General features: G+C 43.9%; 1 protein-coding gene across 1 annotated transcript in view; it reads right to left on the bottom strand.

The window, feature by feature from the left end:
• Positions 1 to 2253: 2253 nt before the first annotated feature.
• Positions 2254 to 20442, bottom strand: part of FBXL2 (F-box and leucine-rich repeat protein 2) — a 34217-nt gene continuing 16028 nt past the window's right edge. The window contains exons 3-15 of the mRNA XM_006759654.2: positions 15398 to 15452; positions 15053 to 15127; positions 13832 to 13926; positions 13153 to 13221; positions 12957 to 13052; positions 12648 to 12774; positions 12432 to 12506; positions 10076 to 10206; positions 8361 to 8421; positions 7703 to 7747; positions 7091 to 7147; positions 3968 to 4180; positions 2254 to 3334 (exon numbers count right to left, since the gene is read on the bottom strand). Coding sequence (XP_006759717.1) covers positions 3227 to 3334; positions 3968 to 4180; positions 7091 to 7147; positions 7703 to 7747; positions 8361 to 8421; positions 10076 to 10206; positions 12432 to 12506; positions 12648 to 12774; positions 12957 to 13052; positions 13153 to 13221; positions 13832 to 13926; positions 15053 to 15127; positions 15398 to 15452 — 1207 coding nt within the window. The 3' untranslated portion in view covers positions 2254 to 3226. The remainder of the gene's footprint in view (positions 3335 to 3967; positions 4181 to 7090; positions 7148 to 7702; positions 7748 to 8360; positions 8422 to 10075; positions 10207 to 12431; positions 12507 to 12647; positions 12775 to 12956; positions 13053 to 13152; positions 13222 to 13831; positions 13927 to 15052; positions 15128 to 15397; positions 15453 to 20442) is intronic.

The following is a 20442-nucleotide window of genomic DNA, read 5'->3' as shown; positions in this document are numbered from 1 at the left end:
TGCTGACTGGACTGGGGACAGTGCTGTTGTGGAGCCAGCAGGGAGCCTGTCTGCAGAGATGTGATGTGCTGATACAGTGACTGGTCAGGTAAGGGGCTTGGCACTTCTCGGAAGAAGCGTGTCTGAGGGTGTGCGTCTCACGTGATCATGCCAGATTGGGACGAGCCAAGCAGGAAGACGGGCTGGAAGCGAGCTGCATTATCAAGAGTACCTTGGTGAGAGGATCAGTGTAAATCCTAATAGGTACAAAGACTGTGTTTTTGCTTTGTCACAGATTTATTGACAAACTTTTGCTTCTGCTTACATTTTTAGCATTTCATTTCTGGTTTTCATTTTCAAGCCCCATTGCCTTTTAAAAATTAAGTGGTTTTCTTTCTTTTTCCTCCATCCCTCTGTCTTCGACTGCCCTTCCCGACTCATCCCCACACCATCCTCTTAAACATTTTTAAAGCCCAGCCCCAGACATTGGAAATAGGTAAGCAGGAGGAAAAGTATAGGTTCTGACCTGGTGTCAAGGAGTCTTTGTCAACAAGGTGAAATTATTCTTGGAACACTAGACATCATAAATCAAACACTAAATTGTATCATGTAAACTCCTTACACTTCTCAAATATTGAGCTTTGGTACAATCATGAGTAAACATTCTGGTGATTATTTAGAGGCCTTTTTATACACCACATATAGTTTTTCTACAAAAAATTTGTCTTTTTCACAAAACCAACTTCTTGTCAGCCAGTGTACTTATCAAAGAGAACCCACTGTTTTTGCAATTTTTCCTACTCTTTAAAGCTTTTCCCAAAATTCCTCAGCAAGAATTGTTGAGGCCTGTGGTGTACACACCCAACTTGTTTTTAAAATTCAATTCCATTTTAATTATAGCATCTCTGTCCATTTACCCAGGTGTCTTGAATGTATTTGCTCCTTTTCTTTGTTTGGGCAGAAATAGGAATGAGTCATTTTGAATTTAAAATCTTTCCCAGAAGATGAACTACTTAAGGGAGTGGGGGGTGATACAAAGAAGCACTGTGTCTGTTTCCATCTTTGGTTTTAAAATATCTGTAACTCTTACAGGCCATACAGCACGAGAGCCTTCCTTTCTGTCATGTTCCCTTTGCTTTTGTACGAGCACATGTTTTCTGTACCAATCAATTGGGAAAGAAGAGAGTTTCTATTAATTGTTTTAGTTTTGCTTGTCGATTTAGCATTCCTTTTTGAGTAAAGATTTATGGAACAATAAATGTCATTCAATGCTGTGTGCTATCCTGAATTCCTCATAGGGTTTTAGAAATGGGGTAAAAAAGTTAGAAGCTCATCAAACTTGAAATCACACACCAAGTGGTATTAAGCATTAGTCTGTCCCAGTGAAACAAGTTAAATTATGGCACCAGCAGATTGGCTACTTTGTTTTTTTTAATAGTAGGATGTATACATTTCTGTATAATAAATGTTTTCTGATTGTTTTGCAAGTGTGTGTGTCATTTAAAATCCCAGTTCCTGCCAGTGTCACAGAAGAGGCTCCACATGTATGTTCTGAGGACACACCAGTCCAAATGTTATAAGAGTTGAGACCCAGGTGGTTTTCTCAAAGCTGCTGCAACTGAGAGGTAATGTTATTCTAGTAACTTACTTTTCTTATTAGAGGTTCTCCTGTTTTATAAATGGGTCATTGAGTAAAGTAGCTGTGATAGATAATGTATAGAAGGCCCATTTACATAAAATAGAAACTGTAATTCATAATCACTGAAGCAGGTCTGTGGTATATGTTTTGTTTTATTTAAATAGCATCAGTCATTTCTCCCCTACACGGTGTTGCAAATGTATACTTAAATAACTACTGTGGTATACACACAATTTTTAGACCTGTGAATACCAGAGTTTATCATAAAGCAATAAAATCATCAAGTCTTGAATGCTTTTTCTGATAATCCCGTTAAATCGATTTATGGGGTTCTGTGTATATGCCCTCTCTTCCTAGAATCAGCTGAGGCATTGTGTCCTGAATACCTCTAAAACTGCCCGCCTAGAAGTACTGCTAGTAATGGGAAAAGAAGACCTTGTTTGCCGTTTCACTTATGCTTCTCACAAGCTCTGGACTCCAGTCCAGGAGTGGTTGCTAGGAAGGGTGGTGGTGGGTTCCCAATTTTAATAAAGATCACAAATGTGGACAGCACAGGCAGAAACTAGATCCTCTTATCAGATGCTTAGATAACATTAGGAAGGTCTTGAATTTGGAAAGTGGTTTTGCTCAGATTTACCTGCCATAGATTATAGCAATAAAACCCTCTGACTTAAGCATTGCAATGGTTTATTCATTTTTATATTTTGAGTCTAAAAGGTGCCAACACTTGACTGATCTGAGTTTTAAATGTATAAAACTTCTGACTAGTTCTGGTGTAACTTGATTTCTAAGATTTTAAAATAAACTTGGAAAAAATTACACCCATTCTACATGCATCCATTCATTATTTTTAATTCATTACTTCGTAAGCCTTATTCAATTCTATTGCTTTAAGGTCCCCCAAGTTTTGTGAGATACGACATTAGCTTTTCTCCTATAATAAAACTGTGTGCTATAGCGTACACCAGAGCTTCTAATTTCCAATCGGGCAACTTGAACTCAGGGTTGACTGTTTTGTTTGGTCCCCCAAGTTGACAGAAATAGGTGAAGACCCTGCTTCACCCAGTGAAGAGTCCTCATTTCTTTGGTGTCTCATAGAAACTTAACATGCCTTCCACATACAAAACTATTAGGTATTACGAATTTGCAGTACAGTCACTTTGATAAAGGTGCGTCAAAGTGGAAAAGCCCTGCTAATCAAAATGGAATTGTTGTGAATTAAAGTAGGCCACTATCTTAAGTATCAGGTAGAAAATCAACAGCTTGGTTTCTCTGCTCCATTTGTGCTAACACTGATGGTCTGAGGAATGCTGACAAAGCTGAGGACAGAACGCTTGTCCCCAAGAAGGTAAACCCACCTTGTTAAGAAACCAGGTTTCTTGCAGGATCCTGGCTGCACTGAAGCCACTCTTGCTGTGTTTACTGACAAGGCTTTGATTTGATTGTATCGCAGCAGACTAAAGTCAAAACTATCGCCAGTTACTGCAATCCCTACAGAAGTCTTTTACCTGTAAATACCTTTCCCAATGGAGACTCAACAGATTTCGGTGACCGTGTAGAAGTAGGGAAGACTTGGGTCTTCTCTGGAGTTGGGCCCTGCAGCTGCTGTCAGAGAATGACACAACACCTGCACAGCCGATGGCCACTTCCTCCCACTGCTGTCGGTGGTGTGACGGGTGCAAAGTAGGCATGGACTTTGACATGAGGGAGCTGAGCCTGGAAACAGAAGAAAAAGGTGGAATAATCTTTACACGGATATTTTTGGAATTATAGGCATAGTCCTAGAAAAGCCTGTAATTCTCCACGGGGAATTGGCTTCACTTTACCATTAGGCAACTCGTGCAAAAAGAATTTCAGGGGTAGGCTAGAGCTGCTCCTGTTCACATAATACATCCCCTAGAACAGCACCTTCCAAAGAGAAAGGAAAACTAATAATATTTCTGCTCCTGGGTAGTCACTGGCCCCCAGTAGAGTTCCCACCAGCTGTAGCATCCCAGGCAGCTTTTGGCCTGTAAATGCAAAGTTAAAAACTTTGTTTTCTTGAACATGCTATGTGTCAAAAGCAAGCCACATTCTATTAGTGCTCTCGCCTGGAAATTAGCCAAGACCACATGTACTTACTACTGGTCATGACCTCCGGCCCCTCTCCTTGTAAGGGTGCTGATCACCTGACTATGTGGAACCCATTCTGGAAATTGTATCTCCCAGGCTGGGGTCTGATTAAGGAATTTTGAAGAAGTCTCGGGAGACATCTAGATTTCTGTGTGACAGACGTGCACGTTGATTCTTGGTGTATTTGTTGCTTGCTTAGAAATTGTGCCAGGTGTACGGCTCCTGCCCCACACTTACCCGCATCCGCTTGATGCCCGCGCGGGTAACCTGCTGGCAGTCATACAGCTCCAGGCGCTCCAGGCCACGGCAGTGTTCCAGGTGCTCCAGGGCCACGTCGGTGATGAGGAGGCAGTTGTCCAATTCCAGTACTTGCAGCCTCTCATGGCCACAGGTGCTATTGCTCAGGTGCAGGATTCCATCATCTGTGATGAGCTCACAGTGGGACAGGCTCTGCAGGAGGGAGAGGACAACATGTTTGCAAGACCCTCATTCTAATGTGTATAGCCTGGGAAAAGCCAGGGGAGCAACCATTTATCTACAGGGTCGAACACAAAGCCGGGGGACTGCTGCAGCTGGGGAGTGGTTTCTCTCACCTTCCTGAATATAAAAGCAAGTCAGAATTGCAGGGGATGGTCTGGTTCAATCCTGAGCTCACCTCCCAGGTACAATCTACAGCTACACATGGAACAACTTCCTCTGAAAAAAGCTTAAAAGCTGGCTTAGCACCTCCTACACATGGGACCAGTGAGGGAAAGCCCGTGACAAAGCCGGTAGGAGGGGCTGGGACACAATCTCACCAGAAACGCCAATCGCAGTGCGGGACCCAGAGTCAGAGGGTGCACCAAAACCTGGAGCTTCTCCCTGGGGAGGGAAGGGTTAAAAACCCATTGTCCCCGCCCCCACTCCCTGACTTTTAAGACTTACACCCAAGTGACAGGCCCCCAAAAGAACTAGCTTTGAAAACAAAAGGCTCAAAGCCACAAGGTTGCAGCAGATCTTACAAGACTCGCCTGCCCAGGGCCCAGCGTGGGACCCTGGGAAAATGAGAGGAGCGCCACCAGCCCGAGGGGTAGGCATCTGATCAGACACCCATTCAGGGGAACCTTGGGGCGCTCTCTGGTGATGGAGACTAGGTGCCATCTTTGCACTCCTGCCTTTACCGGGAAGATGCCATTTTTTAAAACGGGCTTTTTTCCTTTCCTGGTGGGCACCACCGTCTCTACGTGTCTGGTGCCCCAGTTATTGCGGCTGCCGCCAGGGGGTACCTACATCTCTTGGCTCTGGTGGCCCCCACAGAACTGTGGCCAACAGAGAACGTTCTTAAACAGCTGCCACCTCAAGGGCACAGCAAGAACCCACAGACTCAGGAGCTCAGCCTTGTGAAAGAGGCCTAGGAGCTCATCGCTGCGGCCTGATGGGCAGGCTTCTAATTGAAAACACAACAGACCTACAAATGCATTCAGTGAAGTTTTAGGACACAAAACAATATACAAAAATATGTTGTGTTTCTATACACTAATAAATTATCAGAAAAAGAAATTATGAAAATCCCACTTACATCTGCATGAAAAATAAAACACCCAGAAATAAATTTAACCAGAATGTGAAAGGCCTATACACTGAAAACTATTAGGCATGTATGAAAGAAATTGACACAAATTCCATGCTGGAAAATTAATATTGAAATGTTCATACTACCCAAAGCAATCTACAGATTCAATGCAATCCTATGGCATTTTTCACAAACAGAACATCCTAAAATGCACAAAACCACAAAAAACCTAATAAGTCAAAGCAATTGACTTAAGCACAAAGCTGGAGGCATGCTCCAATGTAGTTAGATTTCAGTCCAGTATTGGCATAAAAACACACACCTGATAGAATGACATAAAAACAAGTGATTAGGATGTGGGAAAAGGGAACCCTTTTGCATTGACGGCAATGTAAATTGGTGCAATTACTAGTGAAAACAATAGAAGGTTCATTAAAAATTTTTTTTAACCCTTTGTGGTCCAATTTTATTTTTGGAATTCAAACAGTCTGGTCCAAATTAATTGATGGGATTGAATGTTGAACTAGTTTGCGGTGTCTCAGCCTCGATGTTGTACCTGCTAGCGCCTGGTCTGTCGAGTCAGCCTCCACGTTGGACCGAAAAGGGTTAAATACAACTATTAGAGATGATCCGGCAATTTCACTTTTACGGTTTTCAAAGAAAAAGAAAACAATTCAAAAAGATACATGCGGCCCCATGTTCACTGCAGCATTATTTACAACAGGCAAGAAGTGGAAACAACCCAAGTGTCCACCATCAGATACGTGGGTAAAGAAAATGTGAGACATGCACATATGCAGTGGTATATTCAGCCATAAAAAAAGGAAATCTTGCCATTTATGACAATATGGATGGACCCTAGAGCATTGTGCTAAGTGAAATGTCAGAGATGAATACCTTATTATCTCACTCATGGAATCTGAACCAACTGGGGAGAAAAGACATCAGACTACAAAACTACCTGTAATATGCAGGGGGGAAACAGAATGGTACAGGTAGATTCATGTACATTCATGACTGCTGTCTGAAATCTGACCCCAGACTCCAGAGTCCCAGAGTGAATGTGAAAATAAGGAAACTGGTGGGGAGAGTAACTTGAGGCCAAATGGAGCTTTGGTGATGTTAAAAAGTCTGGCCTCTGGGGACAGCCAGCTTCAGGAAGACAGAAAGCTGGCGTAAGGAAATCTGTTGTGTATTTCAGGACTGGGAAGACCCGTGGCCCCCGAGCAGTTGTGTAACGGCTTTGAGCTTCCTTTTTTCTGCTCAGATAAAACCGTGCCCACAGTGCCTGAGTCACTCCGGGCTGCGGATGGGACTGAGTGTAGGTAGCACAGTGTCCAGGGCCTTGCTCCATGAGCAGGGTTCCATCCCACTCCCCGCTCTGGTCAAACAGCTGGATGTGAGGGGTGCATGGGGTGCCACTGCTACTCCACTGCTCATTTTGGACCTTTTTAATATGTTCTAGTTCCTTTTCCATATACATGCTTATACGGAGAAGGGATTATATATCTATGTGCAGATATGAAGTGCAAATATAACTCAAGGTTGGCCTCAGCCTGAGGTTATATCACGTTAACATGCTAATTCTCCCTCTGCCTGCCATGATGAACAGGAACTTAAATGGTAAGGGCATGGGCCCTTAAATTAGGTTCATAACCTAAAAGGAAAGCAGTAACATTAAGATACCCTCTCTCACATTAGCCCAACCATATAGACCTTTGAAACCAAGAATGATGGTACCTTTACGGGAAGGAAACCCAGATTCCTGTTGTGGTGAGGTGAACAGTGTCACACCCACTCAGACTCACCAGGGCTTGCAGGTTAGGACAGTGAATGGAGAGCTGGATGAGCGTGCTGTCGGTTATCTGGAGAGAGACACGCTGTGTTAATGTGGCTTCTACACCACAACTTAACACCTGACTCTGGCTTCTGAACGTGAGCATCAAGGAGCAAAAAGAGAATAAAAGACTCGGACAAGGCCTCTCTGTCATCAGCAACCCCGTCTGCCCACCGCTGGGGACTCAGCTTCTTCAGTCTCTTGGAGCCTAAGGGGGCTGAGGGAAGGGTTTGGACAAAGGGGGAGTGGGCAAGGAAGGTCCCCCAGGATTCTATGTAGTCACCTCATCCTGGACATGCAAGCTTATTTTTCTCTTTAGTTCTGTGAAAATAAGAATTTTGTTTCTTTCTTAATGTTTGACAAAAGTTGGAGTAACTTTGAACTTCTGGGCTGTGGCTGGCTGATGACTGAGGACAGTCCAAAGTTTACACATCCCACTGCCAGGGCCTTCAGAGTTCCCCAGCCCTGATCCTACACTGGACAAGGAGGGTCTGAGCTACAGCCCATCGGCGTGCCTGGCTACACCTGGCTGTTGGTCAGGGACTGCGGGGCACCCCTGCAGGGCACAGGGGGGTCCACTCACCAGGACACATTCTTCCAGATCCATCTTCTCGAGGTCATGGCAATTCTGAAAGAGTTCACAGATATCTCTCACCACGCAAGTGGTGTGAGGGCAGCCCTGGGGGCTTGCCCTGTTCCCAAAGCGCCCGGCAGCCAGCATAAGCAGGTGCCCTTTGAATCACATCCACTTGGGAATGGGAATGGGGCTGCCCTGGCTGCATGTCCTTGCATCCTGGAAGGTAGTTGCCCAGCCTTCACAGACGCCAGAACAGAACAGGTCCTTTGAGGGCCTGAGGTGGGGCGCTGAGCACATAGTGGGCAGGAGCGTGGGGCAGGAGGAAGTGTACCAGCAGCCCCAGGAAAGGGTTACTGGCAGCAGGCCAGAGGGCCCCACAGGGGTCTGCATTTGCAGAGGCAGCTCAGCCCAGTGAGAGGCTGTGGTCGGTCCTGTGGAAGGAAGGCCATCTCCTCCCAGGGAGACCACAGGCGAGAGGTCTAGACCTGCTACAAATCCCTCCAGATCACCCCTGCTTCCTGACCCGCTGGGGGAAAGCATGGCACACCCTGAGGACTCCGACTTGGTGCCTGTGTGCTTTTTCCACACTCCAGAACCACTCCAATCACTCTGAAGGGGGGAGGTGAATTAGAGTTTGGTTTGGTTTTTAAAACCTTCGCCTTACCCGAGCTAAGAGTGTAAAGCCTGCATCGGTCAAATGGGAACACCGGGCAGCCTCCAAAATCCTGGGATAAGGAGAAAAAAGCAGCGACTGGTCAGCAACAGAAACTCATCCTCTATGGTGCACACTCCAGTTCCTTCTGCTCCTTGACACTCTTGCTTCTGGTAACAGCCCTAAGGTGGTAATGCAGACACTGTCCCCACTGGAAGGACGAGGAGAACGAAACTTAGGGAGGAACGGGACCTGCCCTGAATCCCAAAGTCCCATCCGAAATTCTGGACAGGAAGCCAGGAATCTTCCCACACAGTACCGTACACTGTTGCTGCTGTTCTTTTTAAATATTTTCCCAATATTGTTATCTTTAAACACAATTAAAATGAACTTTTACTCAACAAAATCATGATAAATACTGCATTTACTGAAATTCTCAGTTACCGTATAGGAAAACTTAAAATTATAGCCAGTGAGAGTGTTAGTTCTCAATACCCATGCTTAACAGGATGGATGCATAAATAACATTTTTAAGTTAAATACTCTTATAGCAATAATTTTAACCTCTTTTCTGACCAGTTTTAATACCAGATTCCTTTTATGCAGAAATATCAAAATTATCTAGAATCTTCCCTAATACAACAGCAAAAAAAAAAATGGGCAAAAGATAAAAAAGACAACCTTTATAAGATATGTAACTGATACAAGCAAGAGAAATCAGTTCCACTAGCAAATAAAAAATAATAAAAGCAGCCCGGCCAGCGTGGCTCAGTGGTTGAGCATCAACCTATGAACCAGGAGGTCACTGTTTGATTCCCGGTTGAGGCATATGCCCAAGCTGCGGGCTCAATCCCCAGTGTGGGGCATAAAGGAGGCGGCTGATCAAGGATTCTCTCTCTACCTCTCCTTTCCTCTCTGAAACCAATAAATTATATTTAAAATAATAATTAAACAAGCATCTTTTTTCTGCCTAGTGGATAGGGAGGGGCTAAGATTGCTGGTTTTGAAGTCAAACTCCACAAGTTCAAATTTTAGTTTTACTTCTTACTCATCATGTGATCCAGAACAAATTATGTGGTTTTCTTTGAGTCTGTTTCTCTTCTGCAAGACATGTGACAATAGTAGTTAGTACCTACCTCCTAGAGATGTGGTGAGGATTAAAGGAGATAAAGCCTAGCGCAGAGCATTAATAAATGAGATAATGCCTAACGTAGAGTTCAACGGATATTTACTATGATTAGTATTTTGTTGCCATTATTAAAGACTTAATATTCACTGTATTATGTGGCAGATCAAAAAATAAATCATTTTTTGTTAAAACAAAACTTTTCTTCTGACTAGGAGATGATAAATAGGGCGATTGGGATTCCCTCCCCCCTCCTGTCCATTTAGCAGCTGGTTTAGAGGAGAAACTGGTGACACCTGGAAGCAAGGCTGTCATCCTGCTCACGATCAGATCGCTCTGATATCAATAACAGGATGAGGCAAATCAGGTGGGCCTGTGCGGTCCGTCAAGACATTAAGGTTCCTATTCCCTGGTGGTGGACACTACCCCTACATTCCAAAATGAACTGGGTGCCACTGTCCCGCCCTGACCCATCCAACAACAACATAACCACTCCGCCAGCACCTGTTCCACCAGATGGCAAGCCTTTCCCCTCCAACGGAAACCCTCCTGGTCAGCCCACCACAGTCTGAGCTGCAACGCGGAAGGCATGTACACTCACTGAAGTCTCGGGCAGTTCAACGCCAGGGCTGTGAGAGAGGTGTCCGTGAGGTTGCTGCAGCCAGACAGGCAGAGGGCCTGCAGCCGGGGGCAGCCCCTGCAGATCTGCACCACGCCTTCGTCCGTAATGCGCTGGGAACCCAAAACAGGAAGGCAGGTCAGAAGGCACAGGAAACTGAAACGTGGATCTACTGATGGTCCACTGGTCTAGGTTGCCAGTTACCAGCACTGCAGCCTAGTAATTTAAACAAAATAAAGTGATGTACTCGGCAGACGGGTATTGATGTTCTTTCTGCACAGCTTTAAAAATATTCCAGCATTACTAATGAGAGCGGTATTTTAAAACTCCACTTACCTTCCCAGATTCATTGGATTTTCAGGAAAAATTCATAAACTTATATTAAAAATCAGATTAAATAAAAAGCTCATGAGACTTGGCTAAGTGACATTAATTTTTGGTTGAGTTTCTATAGATTAATGCTTTAGTTATCTACCATATAAATGCTATGTGTCTATAATGGAAAAGTTAAATAAATCACTAAATTATTGATAAGTCAATATTCAAAATAACATCTTTATTTATATATATTAGTTTAGGTGGAGATAAAAATGCATTTATGTTATACTAGAGGCCCAGTGCAAAAAGTTCATGCAGGGGGGGAGGTATGGGAGTGGAGTGTTTGGGGGGAGGGGCTCCCTCAGCCCAGCCTGTGCCCTCTTGCAGTCCCGGACCCCTCACTCCTTACTGCCCGCCTGCTTGCTGCTCCTTAGTGCTGCCACGGAGGTGGGAGAGGCTCCTGCCATAGCCACTGCGCTTGCCAGCCGTGAGCCCGGCTTCTAGCTGAGCAGCGCTCCCCCTGTGGGGACGCACTGACCACCAGGGGCCAGCTCCAGTGTTGAGTGTCTGCCCCCTGGTGGTCAGTGCATGTTGTTCAGCTGTTCAGTCAATTTGCATATTAGGGTTTTATTATATACTAGAGGCCCGGTGCACAAAAATTTGTGCACTCAGGGTGGGGTTCCCTCAGCCCAGCCTGCCCCTACCTTTTTGCTCTGACAGTATTTTGAAAAGTATATTTGTCCATTATAATGTTATTAACATAAAGTTTGCTTTTAATTTTTAGAAATAGGATGATGTCATTTTAATGTTTTTCATATATATATGAAATTCATGCACTGGGGGGGGGACCCTCAGCCCAGCCTGCCCCCTCTTACAGGCCAGGAGCCTTCAGAGGAAGGAGGTGACCTGGCAATCAGGGGAAGGTGATGGCCATCACACCTCTGCTGCTGCCACTGCCGGCTGTACAAACCTTGGCCGGCTCTGGTTACCTGAGCCTCAGGCATCCCTGGGCAGCTGGGAGGCTGAAGGGACTGGGCATCTCCGGAGGCAAGTATGTGACGCGTGCTGAGGCGTCTGCGTGCCACCATCTTGTGGCTGTGGATGCTGCCATCTTTGAGGATGGGGCAGTCAATTAGCATATTCCCTCCTTATTGGCTATGGGCACCACCATCTTTGAGGGTGGGGCAGTCAATTAGCATATTCCCTCCTTATTGGCTGTGGGTGATGCCATCTTTGCAACAGTGTGAGGCTCAATTAGCATATCCCCTCTTTATTAGATAGAAGGATTTCAAGTCACAGCCATATTAGGGTTTTATTATATAGGATTTCAAGTCACAGCCAGTGCTAGCCTACATGCAATTCAAGGTCTGACTTTGAACAGCTGCAGGCCCCTCAGTTAATATATGTCCAGAAGATAGCTTCTCCTTTACCTCCCATTATCAGGGACTCTAGAGATTTATGATTCACGCGCTAAAATCCCAAATGCAAGGGACTTCTTGCCTGAGAAACCAGTATACGTAGAAAGCATCCTCAGTTTCAGCATTTCCAAGGGCAGGGGAGAGGAACTGCAGCTTTTCCCAGGCTCATGAGCTGCTGGAAAGGACGCCCTACCCCGCCACATGCCCTTATTCCTAAAGCATCCTCATGTCTGTTGTTCCTTTTTATTTACTGGCACAGTGTGAGAAGTGTCATCATCCCCCGTTTATAAATAAATAAAAAAAGACACTGAGGTCTTACCATGGATTGATGAGGTCAGTGACAGCCTTCCTAATATCTTAAACAACTGACTCCAAGCTGCATCATTTACAGGGGAAGTGTCAGAGGCTTTGCATGGGCCTTTCTGTTTACAGTGGTGTTTCATCTTGTGTCAAATGGACAGATCACAGAAGGACACAGGATAAGAGGTTAGGTGTGGCAATCATCCTGCCTGCCTGGGTGCGTCAGGGGGACCCCTCCCCTCCGCAGTTTCTGAGGGAGGACACGAGCGGGAGGGTGCACAGCGGAAAGGCATGCTACTTACTGGGCAGGACTGGAGGTTGAGGCTCACAAGCTCATGGCAGTAGTTCTGAATGTGTTTTAGAGCTTCGTCTTCTAACTGGGACGGAGAAGACAAGAGGGATGGAACCAGGTGAGAGAACAGTGGGGCACCAAGGAAAATGCAACAGCAAGGCCCTCATCAAGTGCCCACCCTAACTTCAGATATCGGTAGTCAGCGCGGCTGTGCCAGCCCTGGTACCTGCGTGCAGCCCCGCAGGAGCAGGGCCTTCAGGCCTCGGCAGCCGCGCACCAGGGCCTCGATGCCATCCTTCGTGATCTGATCACACCACGAGAGGTTCAGGTACTCCAGGTTGCGGCAGCCCTCGCTGAGAGAACAAGAAACACAACCACGCATGTGCAGTCTAGCCTGCAGAGCAGCATTACCAACACGAGTTTAGTAAATCACTGGGGAGAGAGGACCCCTGTGACCATTAGAAAGGTGTCGGACACACCAAGGTGTTCATAGCTTTGGGTGCTTCTCTTGACCACAAACAACAGGTCCTCGTACCTGATCCCCTTTAAGGAGCTGTTGGTGATGGACACGCAGGAGGTCAGATCCAGATGTTTCAGCTTGGCGCAGAATCTGCTAAGACTGTAACACGTGCTGAGAAAGAGCAGAGGCACTAAAGATATTTTCAACCATGTTTCTCTCCTCTCTGTCTCCCCATAGCCAATCAGTCACCAAACTAATTTTCCCTACTTACCTGTCAGTGATTTTTGTGCACCCATTGAGGTTTAAGTGTTCGATGTTTCGGCAGTTCTGGGCAAAGGTCCTAAAGAGAACACATTTTAAAACTCCCTGCAAGTTGCCAGACAGCCACTAGAGGGCGTGTATAGCCATTCACATTTACAACAGTGCTCCTCAAACTTAAAATTTGTATATTATTGGACAAAGAACACTTAACATGAGATATATTCACTAAATAAAATTTTAAGCGTACAATATGTTACTGCTGACTATAAGTACTAGGGCTCCTCAAACTTTAATGTGCACACAGAAGAGCTTGGGGTTCTGTCCCTAGTGACCCCAAAGTCATGGTCTGTCCCTACTCTACACCAGGGGTGGGGAATGCCCGGCCTGCAGGCTGTATGAGGCCCACAAAGTCATTGGGTCTGGCCCTGCCACGGCATTGGTGAGTTAATTAAATGTGTGACCAAATATAGCAGGCTGACTTTTAAGTTGATAATTCTGTATGGCCCTGGAATGATGTTATAAATATCCACATGGCCCTTGGCAAAAAAAGGTTCCCCACCCTGCTCTCAGCAAATCACCAGGAAAGAATTTAACAGAAGAAAAGCACACAAGATGCTTAGTGTATTTTCGCTGATGGAAATGTCAGCTACAACCTGCTGTGGCTGGCGAGCCACTGAGGTTCGACTTACTTCAGGGAGGAATCCCCAACACCAATGCAGCCTCGCAAGCTGAGCTTCCGCAGGAACCCGCCGCAGCGCTTGGAGATGTTTTCCACCACTCGACCCTGGAACCAAGAAAGTTGGAGAGAAATTTTGTTTTTCATGCTGCTTATCTAACTGAACGATAACCTGAAATATAGGAAGTTCAGAAACTGAATATTAATATTAAAGCTGTTATAAAATAAAATTTTCTCATTTGGTCAGGTTTACCACTCTTAAATAGAGGTATACATATTTCCAGATAAATATACCAGAATCTCGAAATTGTAAGAGGCTTTAAAGATTGTTTTATAGGCAATAAAACCGAGGCACTGAGAAATGTGGCTCAAGTGGCCGAGCTAGAGTGACACTGCAGTGACACCTTCCCTCACTTCTGGCTCGTGCTGCTGCCCTTTCTCCATTCTTCTTTATTTATTTTATTTTTAAAATTTTTATTGATTTCGGAGAGAGAAAGAGAGGGAGAGATAGAAACATCAATGATGAGAATCACTGATTGGCTGCCTCCTGCATGTGCCCTATTAGGGATCGAGGCCGCAACCCAGGCATGTGCCCTGACTGGGAATCAAACCATGACCTCCTAGTTCATAGGTGGATGCTCAACCACTGAGCCACACTGGCTGGGCCCTTTCTCCATTCATGACGGTGAATTTAGAATTCTCAGTGGATCTTTCAGATCAACAACTATTTGTCGATTGTCCCCTCATATTAAATCGAGAAGCAGGTGTTAATGAGGCAGGTGTTGAGGCTTTAAGAAGCTAAGTGGTAAAACTCAGATTATAAATATGAAAAAAGTAATCTGTTACCAATACAGAGCAAAGTAAAATACAAGCAGCATTTTGGTCTGTATGCATGGAAATATCTTCTAGGTTCCCCTCTCTATTCTACCTCTTTTTTTTTTCAATCTTTAATTTCTTTATTGATTAAGGTATTACATATGTGACCTCATTCCCCCCCATAACCACCCCCCCACACACACTCTTGCCCTCACCCCTGTTGTCTGTGTCCATTGGTTGGGCTTATACGCATGCATATAACTCCTTTGGTTGGTCTCTCCCCCTTACCCCCACCCTCTATTCTACCTCTTGCCACCTTAGTATTAAATCTAAATGCAACACAAGAAACATGCAGGGGAAAAGGAGCAGTTCACTTATCTTCTTAAAAAGTCTTTTGTCTAAAACACAGTTAACTTACCTCTACATCTGTTTGAAAGTTAAAAAGGTCTATTCTTTGCCAGTTGCTTCCATCCAAGGCTAAGATGTTCCAAGCCTGGGAGGTGGGAGTAAAGGAGGAGGGATTAGGGTGAAAAAGATACATTTATTGAGACCATTAAAGAAAGACTTGATGCAACCTTTGTATTTTCAAGCTTGTATTCTTGATATACATTGTTTGTCATCAAATATGGAATTATGACAAGAGTGTGTTACATTAAATATAAAAGATGACGTTTTAATTTTTAACTATTTACTTGAACTGAAACTCATCCACATTCTAATAAAGCTTGAGAGTTACTGATGAAAAATCTGGTTGATACCTTACCTTGGAAATCTGTGCACATCGGCACAAAGTTACTATATCCAAGAAGGAAAATATTCTAGGAAGAAAGGGAAAAAACACAAAGAATGAAATGGTGTTAACATTTCAGGATATCTGTAACTTGAAAGATACAACCTAATGAGCCATCTGGATAGCTTCATAGTTTGTTTGTTTTTTCAAGTTTCTTCAATTTGCAACACACACGTATGCTATAATTTTACACACTACTGTGAAATATTAAATGTTTGCATGTTCCCAAGCTGTTTCAGATGCACGACACACAAATCCCCTTAAAACGGAACTCATGACACTTAATTTCCCTGGCTCTAGGCATGGACATGAGACAGACCATAACTTTTTCTATTCAAAGTCCAATCTCCCAGGAGCTGAGCCTGGTGAGAGCCGAATCCTTCTAATTCTGTGCCCTGCCTCACAGGCAAACCCCTCTTTTGGGGGAAGATGCCCTAACCAGGCTCGGATGCCGAGCCTCAAACAACATGGCCAAGAAAAGTTCGATGATAAAACCTATTTGGGCAGAAAAATGGAGCTCAAGGTCTACAAGTGACCAGTTTTTTATGAGCAAAAGCCAAGAAGGCACGGAAGATGGGAAAGATGGGGAAAAGAAAAGCAGAGAGAAGCACACAGAAACTTAGTTGACACCAGTAAGCCCCTGGAGGAAGCAGGAGCCGTGCGGCAGGGGCCTGGGTTGGGTCCTGACATCCTGGCAGTGGAGGACGAGTCGCTGAGGTCAGCATAGTGGCCAACAGCTGCGTGCGCCTCAGTCGTGGGCAGTGACAGTGAAAACAACAGCGTCTCTAGGAGAACACAGGTGCATGGGATGAGGTGAGGACAGTAATAGGATCTCAGCTCTTACAGTCCCAGAAGGTAAATATGAGAGGCTGTGTGTGGAAGGGGACAAGGGGGAGATGGCAAACAGCCACCTATAAGTTCTTCAAAATTTTTCAGCGAAACAGTCAGTGGTGTGCTGAAAATCTGTGGGCTCGGGGAAGAATAGTAATAAAGCACCAGACAGCTGTGCCCTATGACAGTGCACCCACAGCAGCACCACAAGGCTAGTGTTCGCATAAATACCATTCTACAAGATAGCCTCCAGTCATGTTCTAGTGAAAAGCCAAGGAGAGACGCATAAGGGCTGCACTGACCTTAAAAGACTCAGTGGAACTTTGTACACAGGGAAATGCTAGTGGCTGAAAATGAGCACTTAAATATATATTTCGGGGTGCTGCACACCTACATTGCCTCTGTGGGAATACATCTTACCCACAAAAAGCCATCCTACCTCAAATGTCTGTGTTCTGTGCCATATGACCATTCCACAAGGAGCCACAACTTACTGTCAGCTCCATGAGAGACCAGGAGAGGCAGAGAAACAAGTACAGTACAGCAGAATCATACTCCATGCTGGGGTTGGTTTCTAGGTACCAACTGAGGGTGAGAAAGGAGTTAGCTAAGTTTCCCTTGAAAATCCCTTATGAATGTACCACCTTGGAGACCACATACGCTATCACCTCTTGGTAGTATAACAATAACAATAGTTAACATTGACTATGTACTTCCTATGTGCTAGCCGCAGTTGATGTTAGTCATTTAGTTGTCGCGACAATGCTATGAGGTGCCACTGCTATTTCCATTTACAGATAAGGACACTGAGCACAGAGAGGTTAAGTAACCTGCCAGGCCACACAGTGAGAGTGGAGCTACGATGTGAACCGAGGTAGTCTGGCTGGAGAGGACAAGCCCATGACCACTCTGCAAGCTGCCATGATTTTGAACGCAGCTGCTTCCCCTCAGGATTGAGCCAGATGCTATTTCTTCCACTGAACAGCAGACAACGTAGTCTGTGTTTAGTGAGCATGCTATGTGGAAATCATGTAACTTTAAACGCTAGATTCATAGCAACTGAAGCAAGATGCTCACACATTCAGACAACAGAGAGCCAACAGCTGGGACACAAGTCCACATTTCTCATCTCGTGCTTAGTAGCCATCTGATGGTTACTGAATGAAGAAGCAGATTTGCTGTAGTATTTACATCATTGTCCCTCTCCCCAACGCCCCCATGACTCTCTGTGGTTGAGTTTGTACATGTTCATCTGCAAGCTAGGACTCCAAACTGGCAAACCGCAGTCTAAGCCAAGTTCCTGAGTCATGTGTCAGTGAATGAAACAAACGCCGGGAGTGACAGAGCTGGGACACTGGCAATAGAAAGAGAGACAGAGGAGTTAGATCAGTGGGATACTGAGGTCTGGCTCTTGAAAGCATTTTTTTTTCCTGGAAATGACTTCCTACCTCAATTGTGGTAACTTCACCCATAATTAGAAAAGCATGGCAGGTCCTGGCCAAGCTGGTTAGAGTGTCCTGATTCACCAAAGTTGTGGGTTCAACCTCCAGTCATGGGAATCAGCCAAAGAATGCAAACTGATGTTTCTCTTTCCTTCCTTCTTTCGTTCCTTCGTTCCTTCCTTCCTTTCTTCCTTCGTTCCTTCCTTCCTTCCTCCGCCCCTCTCTCTTTCTCCCCCCCTCCATCCTCCCTCCCTCCCTTTCTCTCTAATCAATATTTTTTAAGGCACTGCAATGGCAACTTGATTATTAATACATATGTACAGGGGCATATAGAGTGGATATACTTCGGACTTTGTATTCTGTTCCATTGGTCTGTCCACCTTACTAAGACCATTTTCTAATTATGAAGCTTTATAATAAGTCTTGATGTCTGGTAATCTAAGTCCTTCAACCTTGTTCTTATTCATCAAGATTACCGTGGTTAGTCCTGGCTATTTGTGGTTCTTTGAATTTCCACTTATGTTTTAGAATCGGCATATCAATTTCCACAAGAAAAATTGATAACGTTTTTAATGGGATTTCACTGAGTTTCCAGGGGAGAATTGAAATCTTTACAATAGTAAGTCTTCCAATCCAGAAACGTACCAATAACTACAAGGAAGGAAATCTACAGACCAGTCTCTCTTGTGAGCATGATGCAGAAATCCTAAATCAAATCCAGTGATATATAAAGATTTAACATATCATGGTCAAGTCTAACACTGACTTAACATTTTAAATCAATGTGATTCATATTAATAGAACTAAGGAATAAAACCTTATGCTATCTCAAAAGATGAACTGTGGGACAACGATAAGAGAGGTAACATGCACATAATGGCAATACCTGAAGAAATATTTGAGGCAAAACCGAGAAGTTTTCAAATTTAATGATAGGCACCAAACCACGCTGTTCCAAACCATAGATGCAGGAAGCTCAGAGAACTCCAATCATGGCAAATACCAGCCTATAATTTAACTTTTTTATAACATCCTCATTCAGTTTGGTATTAGGTAATATTGGCCTCATGAAATTCCCTTTAATCTACTCTAAAAATATTTTAGCTACTTTGCTTCAAATATTATCCCTCTTACATTTTTGCTATATTCCTTGTCTATAATTTCCTGTATACATATGTTGAATCTAATTCCATCTTCTGGGTCTCTTAATCTTTTCTGTATTTCCATATCTTTATTTTTCTATGCTAAATTATGTATACATTTCCCATCTCTATTTTCCAGTTCTCTAATTACCTTTTCAGCTTCATCTAATACCAGATGTTTAATCCATTCATGGACCCTTATGGTGGATCATTTCTTTAGGTACCTTGTAATGTTTTATCATGATCTCATTTTCTTTTAAATATTTTTTTTTCAAACTGAATTTCCTAATTTGGAGAATCTTATTATAAATATGTTTTTATTTATTTCAGAGAGAGGAAGGGAGAGGGAGAGAGAGAAATATCGATGATGAGAATCATTGATTGGCTACCTCCCGCATGCCCCCTACTGGGGATCGAGCCCACAACCTGGGCATGTGCCATGACCGGGAATCAAACCGTGACCTCCTGGTTCATGGGTCGACCTTCAACCACTGAGCCACACCTACCGGGCATGACCTCATTTGCCTCTGATTATTGATGTGTAGAAAGCTCATGCATCTTGGTTTTTTAAATGTCCCTATAAAATTTTTACATTTGATTCTGCCAAGTTCCCCCCAAATTTTCATCGTTCTAGCATAAATTTTACATTAATTTCTAAACTTGGTGTTTCTAAATCATGTATATATGAGGTCAGATTTCTCAAGAAAGACTTTTTCCCCTTCACCCAAAGCCCCGGTCAGAAACAAGTTTGTTTTTCTGGTTTGGTTTGGTTTTAAATTCCCATCATACATGTCAGGAACCTTTCCAGGGTCTCTGCTTTGTGTAGTGGTCACATACTCGGTTCCTCCCCTTGTCCAGACAAGGCCTCATCTCCTTTCTCACGGTAGCAGTAAAATCAGAGCCACTGATAGTCTGCTAACCATTCCAGTTAGGAGTACACAGAGATTATTTCTTTCCTGAACTATATTTACTTTTTGTTTTATCTTATCATAATCATTGTTTTCCTGCTAGCCCAATTACAAGGTTACAGAATCCAGAAGTCAGGCGTTCCTTTTCTTTGATAACAATTAACAGTGTAGTATAGGGTGTCTCAAAAACCATATAGAAACACACTTTCAATAACTATAAAGGCAGTGTTTATTAAGATACATTTCATTTTCAGAATTGAGCATCAGCTGTTAAAGTGTGTATACATTTTTTGGGACACCCTGTACATAGAATGCTCTACAGGGTAGAATACCAACTATCCTTCCTTTCCATTACTGTATCAAAAAAACAGCAGCAGCAACAACAAAACACTAGGTACATGAGCTATTTGATTACACATATGACTTATAGTGCTGAATAATCTGTTCAACCAGAAGTTTTTGCTCTGCTGAATAGAATAAAACCTATATGCCTTATCTTTTATAGGTGAATATATGAAGATATATGAGGGTGGTGTGTGTGTTTTTTGTAGATTATAAGGCTAATATCCTGTACACAACTCTTTTCTTACTGAAGAGCAGTAAGACATAGAAGGAAGAACACGAGAGTCAAAGTCAATAAGCCTTGAAGCCTCAGGCCCACGCAGACCCTTCACACTCCGAAGCTCATTTTTTTA

Source organism: Myotis davidii, unplaced genomic scaffold (assembly GCF_000327345.1).
Source record: "Myotis davidii unplaced genomic scaffold, ASM32734v1 scaffold395, whole genome shotgun sequence".
In the NCBI taxonomy this organism is placed as follows: Eukaryota; Metazoa; Chordata; class Mammalia; order Chiroptera; family Vespertilionidae; genus Myotis; species Myotis davidii.
This window is presented reverse-complemented; position numbering and strand designations above follow the sequence as displayed.